This window comes from Oryza glaberrima, chromosome 3 (genome assembly GCF_000147395.1).
Source record: "Oryza glaberrima chromosome 3, OglaRS2, whole genome shotgun sequence".
In the NCBI taxonomy this organism is placed as follows: domain Eukaryota; kingdom Viridiplantae; phylum Streptophyta; class Magnoliopsida; order Poales; family Poaceae; genus Oryza; species Oryza glaberrima.
Genome location: NC_068328.1, coordinates 5,740,258 through 5,751,784, shown reverse-complemented (window position 1 = coordinate 5,751,784; position 11,527 = coordinate 5,740,258). Strand labels below are relative to the sequence as shown.

General features: G+C 40.0%; 1 protein-coding gene across 1 annotated transcript; it reads left to right on the top strand.

Annotated features, from left to right (window-relative positions):
* The first annotated feature begins 2,347 nt into the window (after positions 1–2,347).
* Positions 2,348–10,701, top strand: LOC127767272 (MADS-box transcription factor 1). Its single transcript, XM_052292550.1, has 8 exons — positions 2,348–2,636; positions 8,041–8,113; positions 8,885–8,946; positions 9,067–9,166; positions 9,374–9,415; positions 9,506–9,547; positions 9,766–9,920; positions 10,298–10,701. Exons 1-8 carry the CDS (start codon positions 2,452–2,454, stop codon positions 10,410–10,412), a joined length of 774 nt encoding a protein of 257 aa, XP_052148510.1. The 5' UTR covers positions 2,348–2,451; the 3' UTR covers positions 10,413–10,701.
* Positions 10,702–11,527: the final 826 nt, after the last annotated feature.

Sequence of the window (11,527 nt, the reverse complement as noted above, 5' to 3'; positions counted from 1 at the left end):
TTACGATGGCATTTAACATTATACCTCCCCTAGCTACTAACTGAAAAAAGGGAACCTTGCATTGCTCACACAGGTACAGTGTTGCCAAAGGGCAATATACCACAGTTTGTGCTCAAATGTATATATCTGTAGCATGAATGTTCTGTGTTCATATGGGTCCACGTGGTCAAGGAACAGGAGAGAATATTGTTTCAATTAATATATCTGAAACTACAAATTTGTTGTACCACCTACCTAGGGGTGACAACACTGCACATTTGGCTATTTAGGGCCACGCATATATGCATGAAAAATTGACACACGACGTTACTTGAGAACCTATTCATGCAGGTCTATGAGAATACCCCACCAAAAAAAACAGATGTGCAAAATAATGCTGGATTTTCATATGCTATAAATTAAGTACTACTTTAATCAAACACCACATTGACACACAATGACACAAATTAAATACTCTTACGAATTCAAGTCATATATACTCTAATACGCACGTGCAGCTTGTTACTCAAATAAAGAAACAGGGCAATACGGATCAGTATATCCAACCAGGCTGCATGTAGGCCAAGAACCTGACAATTCGTTTTCCTTGGAGAAAGCAAAGAACGTTTGGAACGTGTGATGTACATGCAGATCGAGGAAAATAGCTAATCCTGCTCTTTCCCTTTCCAGCACAAAAAAGATTCCTTCGTAGTTCGCACTGCATTTATACTCAAACCTGCAAGGCTCCCAAACAGTTTGAACCAAGGCGAGGGAAAAAAAAACATCTCCATAGCCAAGAGAAAACATACTGTACATGTCAAGAGATTCCCTCTTCATATTCTTACAATCCTATTTACTCAAATTAAATCTTCATATTTCACTTCGTAAATTCCAACGGCTAATTTGGTCAGCACAAATTCAGCATCTCAATCAACACAATTTCAATGCATGAAGGCGATCAAGCTCACCACTCTCCTGCCATACAAGATGGACCGCCGCCGCCTGGAATTTCCGCAGTGACGGCAACACGAGGAAGAGGCAACACTAGCGGATGTATGAAGGAGTCTGCCAAGCTCAGCTATTTCCGGCGAGCTTGAGAGGATAATCGAGATAGAGGCTGGTGGAAAGACGAAAGGCGGCGTACTCCTGGGCTTAGTGTGGAGGCAACGGTGGCGGCCTCGCGGAGAGGTGACGACACCTTGGCTTGGCATGGCAGAGTTCCACTTCTCAACAGCGATGCATGGCACTCCTAGGTAAGAAGGCGGCGGTGCTGGTGGGTGTGGGTGGAAGCACATGGACTTCTCTCAGCAATAAAGTTGCTCTCACTGTCAAACTATTCCCTCTGCCAAGTTTGACCACTCAATTTCTTGATTTGGCTAGTCAGATAAGATAGCCACCAACATAGCCAACCAGATGGGATAACCCCTTTTTTTTTAGCATGGAGAGTGGGACCAAATGTCCAAGCTATCTCCCATACTCCCTATGTCCAAAAAGAAAAAAAACAATATTTTTTGAATTCATATCTAACATACGAAGATAATACTCTCCGTTGAAAAAAAAAACAACTTCAGAATCTAGACACAACTTTATTTTTTATAAGACGGAAAGAGTGTACTCCTATACTCCTACATTTCACCATTTTTTTCCCAGCGTAAAAACAAACCCCCGAATTGACCGTCCACTGTAGCATCACTCCATCAGACTTGAAGCGAGTGAGAGACAGAGCGCTGCGTTAAAAAGAAAAGAGGATTGGAACCGGACGCAGAGCCCTACTGTCAAACTGACAAGGCAGGAAGAAGAAAGGGAAGCCCCCCCTACCAAGCCCTAGCCTCCTTGTCCGTTTGCTCCCCCCCAGCGCCACCCCCCGTCGACACGCGTCGCCCACCCTCTGCCATTCCCTCTTCCGCCCTCCCAGCCACTACTACGCTTTTACTCCCTGCCGCGCGCGCGAGATCTTCACCTTCACCGTATCCGCTCGCGTTTTGCACGCAGTTGATTTGCGCTTTGTTTTTGCATCCTACGAAACTAACCGCACACCAATCACCTCCTCCACCACCGCACAGAGCTATAGCTAGCGAGGAGCGTGCTACAGTGCGCTGCGCAGGAGAGAGAATCGATCGATGGAAGAACGCGACAGGAGCAAGCTAGCCAGCCTAGCTGTAGCGACGTGACAGCAGTTTGATCTTTCTTTTTTTCTTATGATGGCTAAGCTTATACGTAAGCCGATCGATCGATGGCGAGATAGATCAGAGATTAATATACAGGGGTAATTAATGTACTAATTACAATTAAGTGTGTGGACGAGCGAGCCGTGTGGAGTTACAGCTAGCTAGCGCTTATGCTACTCCTACTTAAGGCGAGACCCCAAACTCCAAGCATACGATCAGGTAGCCAAACCACACCACCATAAAGCTAGCTTGCAAAGGGGATAGAGTAGTAGAGAGAGAGAGAGAGGAGAGGAGGAGGAAGAAGATGGGGAGGGGGAAGGTGGAGCTGAAGCGGATCGAGAACAAGATCAGCCGGCAGGTGACGTTCGCCAAGCGCAGGAACGGCCTGCTCAAGAAGGCCTACGAGCTCTCCCTCCTCTGCGACGCCGAGGTCGCCCTCATCATCTTCTCCGGCCGCGGCCGCCTCTTCGAGTTCTCCAGCTCATCATGGTACGTATAGCACCAAACCAACGCCGCCGCCGCCGCCGCCGGCGTGCTTGTTCCGGCGCAGCAGCGCATCATCATCGATCGATCTAAGTCTAATAAGATAATCAATTAACCCTAACTAAATAAAATGATAAGAACAGTATATATGGTTATGATCAGTGAAACACTCGTCGATCTGAGGGAAAATCCGGTCGAGATCGAGGGAGTGGGGAGACAAATTGGACTGCAGGCTAGCTAATTTAATCGTGTCGATCGATTTCTAGCTTTTGTTGATCTTTATATATACGAACGCATGCACTTTCCCCTTTGTTTTTTTTTCCCTGCGATCTGCTTGGAGCTCATATGCTATAGATCTTGGGGCATATGTATCTGTCAGCTTTCGAGAGCGGCTATGTCCATCGATCCCTCTTTTTTTTCTCTTTCTTTTTGTAGTATCAGCTGCCATGCATATATCAGATTTCGTTTTCGCGTGCTTTTAGTGCTTCACTTATCTGTTCGCCATATCTGATTTCTTCTCATCCTTTGCCGACGTCGTCTGAGCAGTCTGACCTCCAAGATCTGGCGAAATAAACCTCAATCGTTGCTATTTCTTGCCTTGAATCTGCATAAACATGACAATAGATCCTTCTATTTTTTTTCTTCAAGACAAGATCTTGCTGTTTCTTCCCTTGCTATTTTTCATTCAAAGATTCTTCTTTTTTTTTCTAAAAGAACTATATATATATGAATCGAGTTTCATCTTCATCGATCTGTCTCTCTCCTTTTGTTTTCTGTAAACACACACACGAGCATACGTATATATACTCTCATCTCTACTTTTATCAAAAAGAAACACACATGTTCTAGCTTCAGATCCCAAAATAATCAAACAGGAAAATATATATAATATGCAATTAGTTCAGATCCCGAGGTAGATTTCTTGATTATTTCCATTTTCCAAAGTGAGGCGCGCGACAACTCGACGCGGTTCCTCTTTGCACACACACACAGTATAACTGTACGCAAGGGGTAAGAACAAAGGAGCAATCCCTTCTGGGTTGCTGCTTGCTTCTCCCATTTTTAGCTATTTCAGAATTTCACTTTCTGAGACTCATCTCTCTCTCTCTACCAGCTGCATTATTTCACTTCCCTTTTTTCCCATTTCTGCCTATTACACGGATGGCCTCTTTGTGGACTCGTCCAAATTGAGGCACGGTAGCTGGTGTCAAAATGAACCTGCAGGCCCAGCCCGGTTATGTATATGTATAGCTATATAGCTTTTCTTGCAAGAGGTATATACACTTTGTAGTTTTAGCCAGTGGTCCAGCTAGCCATGGATGGATATATTATACACACGTATATATAGTACATGTATGTACGAGTGTTAATTAAACTCGTTTAGTTAATTTCCAAAGTCCTTTTTTATTACTACAGCTAGCCTGATCTGTGTGTTAGTGTGTTACTGTTCCATTAGTTACTGTTCTATTGAAGAGAGCGCGTACACGTTGTTGTTTTATTTCTCTTTTTCCGATCCGGTGTTCCTTTTTTTTTTTTCTTTTGGTCATCTTCCTCGAGTCCCGAGCAGTAGAAATACTACTACTGCCCTGCAAAGCACACACATCAAGTGATGTGTTTTTCTTCAGAGCTTCAGACGTGTCATATCAAGCAGGTCAGCACGCATTACATGCAATATAATACTCCTATATGGACACGCAGAACTCACTTTGATCATGTGTTACCAAGCTGGATGAGCCGTTAATTTGTTGTTGGGACAGGGTATTGAATCATTAATTGCGGTTTTTCCTCTTTTTCCTGTCTTGTTCTACTCAGAGAATTGAACGGTGAACTGTATAGGCAGAGCTAGTCCTGCATGCATCGGTTTTCTGAAATTATTAACTATACACACACATGCACAATTGCTAAATCTGGTATACATGTCTTGCTGACTCACATATTCGTTCCTCCTAATTAAAGCACTCATTTATTTATTTTACACGGTTTTCAATGATATACTTTAAATATTAATTTGTTTGATGTTATATTTCTATGAATATAAAATTAGCATCATATGAAAATACTTTAAAACAAATATAGTGATATAACATGTATAATACTTAGCATATACTTGTATGATTAGCATGGTCATTAATCAAAAGTTGCCGAGCTTGATTTTTCTAAAGGACAGGGTGCCTTGTAATTTGGGACAAAGAACCATTGGAAAACCAACACAAAGAAACTTTCATTACATTAATTATCTGAAAAAGAAAGAAACTTTCATTAACCTCGTACAGTAAATAGAAAAGAGGAACTATGCATGTATAACGAAATAGCTAGGATCACAGCAATTAATTAATTGTTCTCTGGCTTTACTTTTCTTTTGGAGTAACTTTAATTTTTCTTTGGAGGATGAAGTAGTTAATTATACAGGTTTCCAATTCTTGTTTGGTAGATCCTTTTTTATGTTCCTGGAAGAGCTACTATATTTTTGTACTTGAGATGGAGCTGAGGTACCGTTATCTAGCTATGTCGCATCTCAAGGAGTTACGAATTAACATATATCACCAATATCACAAAAATGCTCCATACAAAAAGATCATAAAAATTCTTGAATTTGCTTGCTGTGTTTTTTTACTATATATGCTTGGAATTAAAAAAATGACTGAATTAATCGTTTGCAATCTTTAACGGTGCGTGCAGTACCAAATTGGAAAGGTATCCACTTGTTCAAACTTAAAAATATTTTTTTTACTGATATTACTCTCTAAAAAGGTGCATGGGAAATGCTATTGGAACTACTAGTTTTCGGGACATTATAAGAAAATGTATGCATATATATATATATATATATATATATATATATATATATATATATATATATATATATATATATATATATATATATATATATATATGGACTTATGATATGGGCCAGATACCTATATATATAGAAGATATATGTGTGCTACTACCTCCATTCAACAATATAAGCATTTGAGCCAGTTCTGGTCAAGGATATAAACATCCTGCACTATTAGCTTGTACTTGTCAAATTAATGATCTCTAATTCAAAATTTCTTGCTACTTTACCCCCAATCACCCTTCCCAACCATCTTAATCTTTGCTAAACATTCTAGAAATGCTTATTGTTGGATGGAGGAAGTAGCTATTAACTACTCCTATAGTTTTTTTAACTACCTCATATTAATTTTGTAATCCTAATAAATGCACTATATATGCCCACTTTTACCGTGTTTCCAAACTGGCATCAAGCTAAAATGAATGTTAATTTAGTTTCCCCATAATTTTATGAGAATCGCAAAATTGTACCTATTTTAAACAAATCAAAGTCACTGAACAAATGAACGGAGGTTAATTATTATATTCACCTGATATAGGCAGACTAGGTTGGGCTAAGAGGGACATTAATTTGGGCATCTAGGTTTTGAAATGGGAGATATGGAGAGTGAACCAAAAAAAACTGTTAGTGAATTAGTACATGATATATACTAGTATTATTAGTGGGAACCTAGAGAAATGCAAAGAATGTTGCGCAAATCATCATTTTGTGTAAATTAAAATGGGATATACACTATGGGGAACTATAGCTGAGTGTCAATCCCCACCTTTTGTTTGTAATTAAACATGTGTTTATGCTACAAATTACTCCCTCCGTACTCGTAAAGGAAGTCGTTTAGGACAATGTTTAAGTCAAACCTTGGAAATATAAATCATGAATAACTCTCAAGTTGTTGAGTTTGAAAATGTAAAAAATATATAAATAGATTTTACCCACTGATGCAGCAACCCAATTAGGTATCTACTAATTAGCATCATAGTGCAAATTTGTACTTTTCAAGTGGCAAATAGAAATTATTTGTCCTCCTTTACTTTAATTTCTTGATAAATGATATATGTAACATAATTTCTCTTTGCTCCCAAGCATATAAAAAACTTCAATTTGATATGTCCAAAAAATGTCATATATATAGCATGTAATCCTCTGTGGCAAACACGTTTTTTTGGCTCAAATTAAGAAGAGGAAAAAATGGTATATATGTATAAACCTAACAAAAATGCCCCAACAAGAATAGCTTTATTTTGTGAACAAGGTCATATAGACCAGGGAACAAAAACCCTGTACTGTGCTTCTATTTTGCTATGCATTTTGGATAAGTGATTCTACAGAAATATGACTATATAGGAGATATTCTCAAATCTGATCTTTTCTATTAATTAGCCCATACGATATGAAGACATATCTTCCTCTGTTCTGATTCTATTTGTTGTGCTAAGATAGTCTACAGGATTTGCTAGGTTGCCACCTGCCGTCAACAAAATTCAGCTCATCAGATTTTGTTATAGTTGCTAGCACAGTTATATTATACGTATATCTCTTTTGAGAATATATTATTACAGTCCATTGATTTTTCTTGTAGAGTGGAAAATATTATTGTGTTTTCTAACCGTAGGAGTTCATGTGGTGTTATTTATTTTGGATAATGTGGTGTATTTTTATGAGAAATCAGGATCGCGTCAACATGAAAGTTTCATCTAATACATTATTAAGTGCATCGTAGCAACAATTCATATATTAACTCAAAGGTAGCTTTGAAATTAAGATGCATGTCATTAATGCATAATAGAGAAATCAGGTTACCAAATTATATTAAGCCCATATATTAACTCAAAGGTCATAGCTTTGACAAATGCTCCCTACAGATTTCTCCTTGAACCAATTTGTAAAATATCCTCTCTTTTTTTTTTTTTGCGCGAACGCTAAATATCCTTTGTTTAACAACCTCGTCAATTTGTCCATTTCATATGTGTGAACATCCTTGTACATTCTTTTTTGTGCCGTTTGAAATAAAACTTTGAATAAATATGCACAACTTAAATGCTTAAATGTCAATTGGATTTGGATGAAACAAAACCAAAGTTTTAGAATTTACGATCTATCATTATGAATTTATGTATGATATATCACACTCTTTCTGAATAAACTTCAGAATAATATAAATTGCTTAATTATGGTATACATGAGCATATATAGCTTGCGCAAATCAAAACTGTACAGTAGGTGTGTGTTCAATTCAGAATAGTATTCTATTTCGAATTTAAATTAATAATACCTTCTGTAGTAATTTCTATATTAGAAAATTTATACATACAAGGAGCACTGTTAATTAGCTAGCTAGCTTTATGGGTTCCACTAATCAATTTATATATAATAATGTGCTAAACTATACAGCGTCCATGCATTTTTATTCTTCATGACTAATTAATTTGATTCACCATTAATTAATTCTACGTACAATGTTCGAATGTGTGACTATATATGCTGCATCTGCAGTTCTGCACCTCATTCAGTACTAAATTCAAGTTCAGGTTCATTAATTAATTCACTTATTCCTTCATTTTTCACTTCCAGCATGTACAAAACCTTGGAGAGGTACCGCAGCTGCAACTACAACTCACAGGATGCAGCAGCTCCAGAAAACGAAGTAAGCATCCTCTTAGTTTCTTAATTAACAATCTTTGACAAATCAATTACTTCTTACTAGCAGAACATATATTATGATTTATGAGTCAGTTATTCGCTTATAGTATTCTCTACTCACTAAAAAGGATTATGTTACCCTTTTTTTTCTTATGAGATGAAGGGTCGTGTTATCTTTGTTAATTTTTTGGGACATTGATGTTATCCTTAATGTCGAATGCATACATAGGGTTTTCTCTAGCTTCATGTTTTGCTCTGATATGTGCAGTGATGCTCATGCAAGTGAAAATGAGCTGGGCTCTTACCGTGCGTAGGTTAACAGGCCGGCCCATTAATAGCTAACAGTTTAGATGGGCCGCAATGCTAGATGCCGCGGGGGACGAAGGCCTTACATTCAATGGACCGTAGGGCGAGATACGGCCCACGTCGGAGGTTGTGGGCCGTAGGGCGCATTGTGACTTTGGGCCGAATATGCTTACTTAAATTGGGCTTAGAATTGTGAGAGGTTTCTGTTCGGATCCGAAGAGATTGATGCCATGTTGTCTATGTTAACATTCCTCATGCATAAGTAGGTTTAGCTGATAGTCTAAAACAGGAGTGAATTTAGTAGACTTGGTTTGCAATTAGAATGCTACATGGTTTCCTGAATACTTTGTTGTGCCTACAGTTTGTTAACCATCTTTTTTTTTTCCCTTCGGCCAATATGGTCTGATATCTTGTAGCTTCAGGAGTCATGAGCTAATCCGTGTGCCTGCAATTTTGTTGTTTAAACCAGATTAATTACCAAGAATACCTGAAGCTGAAAACAAGAGTTGAATTTCTTCAAACCACACAGAGGTAGTCTTCAGAGATGAATGTGGTCAATCATTTCAGCTTCTTATCTACTACAGAGTTGCTATGTTCTTCCTGAGGGACAGAGTTTCTATGACTTACTAGCAAGCACTTCACACCATGCAGAAATATTCTTGGTGAGGATTTGGGCCCACTAAGCATGAAGGAGCTGGAGCAGCTTGAGAACCAGATAGAAGTATCCCTCAAACAAATCAGGTCAAGAAAGGTAAAAATGTTTGTTCGCCATGTTACCTATGCAAGCAAATGGCACTTTTGGTTATGCTCTTCTTAAACACTGAACCTAGATTAGATTAATAATGAGCTTATTATAATTTTTTACTGCAACTATCATGTAATTCGGTACTTATTACCCCTCAACTGTATGGATTTGTTTATGTGCATGGCTTTTAACACAGGCTCAATATTTCTGCAGAACCAAGCACTGCTTGATCAGCTGTTTGATCTGAAGAGCAAGGTACTGAATAAATTCTGGTTCTTTTCTTTTTTCCTCTGCACCTAAATTAAATCTGTGCACATATGACAAACACTAAAATTGATTCTGCAGGAGCAACAGCTGCAAGATCTCAACAAAGACTTGAGGAAAAAGGTAACACAGCCATCGATCACCCTGAAAGTCATTGCGTGCATCAGTATTCGGACAACATACATCTTTTTCCTTGCTAAAGTCCCAACCATGATCTTTTCATGGCTGCTAAAATGTTTCACGAAAGTTACAGTATTTGCACGGAATAAACCTTTTTCCCCGGTACGGCTTAAAAGTTAATCAGCTTCTCATACCGCTGAAGCGTTTGTTTGTTCGTGCAGTTACAGGAAACCAGTGCAGAGAATGTGCTCCATATGTCCTGGCAAGATGGTGGTGGGCACAGCGGTTCTAGCACTGTTCTTGCTGATCAGCCTCATCACCATCAGGGTCTTCTCCACCCTCACCCAGATCAGGGTGACCATTCCCTGCAGATTGGGTATTCTTCTTTTCTTCCAGTTACAGTTAATTTCTTGCCTGAAAAAATTCCCAAAATGCAGAGGTCATGTTCTTTTTAAACTATTCACTAAATTATTAAACAGAGTATTTGCTCAAGTTCGAACAATACACTTTCTTAAAAGATGGTTTGCTATGTATTACTTAGACCACTTATCTCGATTTACTTGTATATTTTATTTTTTTCAAATATTTAATTTATAACTATATAATCGAGTATATCGATAATCCTGACAATAATTCGCCCAATAATCTAGATCAAATTGGGCCTAATTTTGTCTTTGTTATTCAGTAATTTAAAATTTATGTATATATACTCCATCGTTTTCATATCTTTAATTTAATTTTTCCTTGGTGAAGGTATCATCACCCTCATGCTCACCATCACCAGGCCTACATGGACCATCTGAGCAATGAAGCAGCAGACATGGTTGCTCATCACCCCAATGAACACATCCCATCCGGCTGGATATGATGTGTGTGTTCAGTTCAGGCTTCAGGCTTCAGAGAAGCCAATGCAAACAGTGTCCTGTAATCCAGTAATTACAGGGCATATGTAATGTAATGTAATGTAATCCCTGATCTATATTTTGCTAAGTACGTGCGTGCTCTCTTACGACCTTCTCCCCCAAACAGTTAATCAGGGGAATAATAATTTCGTTTGATGCACGTACTGTATGTCTGTATCTGTCACTGTATCGTAGGACCGTCCATGTATAACAATTTCCGTTTTGGATGTGGTAACAAGTTAATTGGCACTTAAATTTATATTTGTGATGATCTGGGAGAGTACCTAATCTCAAAAACTTGTGGAGATTATGTTAGGGAGTAGTGCAAGAAATGTTTTAAGACGGCAGCTGTTATCTCATGAGATATTGATAATGATGTTGTCTCTGCTGCTGTCGCGATCGCCAAATTATGCTGTTTTTTTAGATTATACCGAAATATGCTGATGGATACGTGGTTTTGATCTGTGGCCGTTGCGAAGTAAGCGCGATTTATTTCTGCAGGCGTTCGAATCACGTTTTACTGTTGGCGGTAGTTACTGCACGGTGACTGTTCGACGAAATGCCAAAACAACCCGCAGGCTGCAGCCAGTCGACATGTGCGGCGGCCGTCGCCCGATCGCGCGGCTAGCTAGTAGCTGTCGGCACCGCCGGTTGGTTACCCGCACCACCGGGCCCTCGCCGTCGCCGTCGGCCGTCCTTGCGCTGCACGGACGCGTCACGCGCACTGCCGCCTGCCTGCCTTTGCGCTGTCGGGCGGGCGCGCGGGCAGAAAGCGACCGCGCGCGCGGAGGGGGGCGCCCTCTTCCACACGCAGCGATGCGGAGGCGGCACTGGCACGGAACTCCCACCGAGCCGACGGGCCCGCCCGCCCGGCGGCCGGCCGCGCCGCGCCAGCAGCTGGACGAACATGCGTGCACAGCGCGCGCGCAGGCGAGGCGCGGCGCGACGTGGTGCTTCGGCTCGCGTCCTCGCGTACGTACGCCGCCACGGCCACCACCGCCATCAGTGTCGCGTTATGCACTTACTCATACTGAACACTGGACAGAGCACGATATGCAGCGGTGTTTGTACCGCCCGGCCC

What these genes read in the sequence shown, in the direction of transcription:
- LOC127767272 (XM_052292550.1), top strand. Translation starts at nt 2,452, where the DNA reads ATGGGGAGGGGGAAGGTGGAGCTGAAGCGGATCGAGAACAAGATCAGC. An exon ending in CAGCAGCTCCAGAAAACGAA is followed by an intron (nt 8,114 to 8,884) that starts GTAAGCATCCTC and finishes TGTTTAAACCAG; the next exon opens with ATTAATTACCAAGAATACCT. An exon ending in TGTTTGATCTGAAGAGCAAG is followed by an intron (nt 9,416 to 9,505) that starts GTACTGAATAAA and finishes TTGATTCTGCAG; the next exon opens with GAGCAACAGCTGCAAGATCT.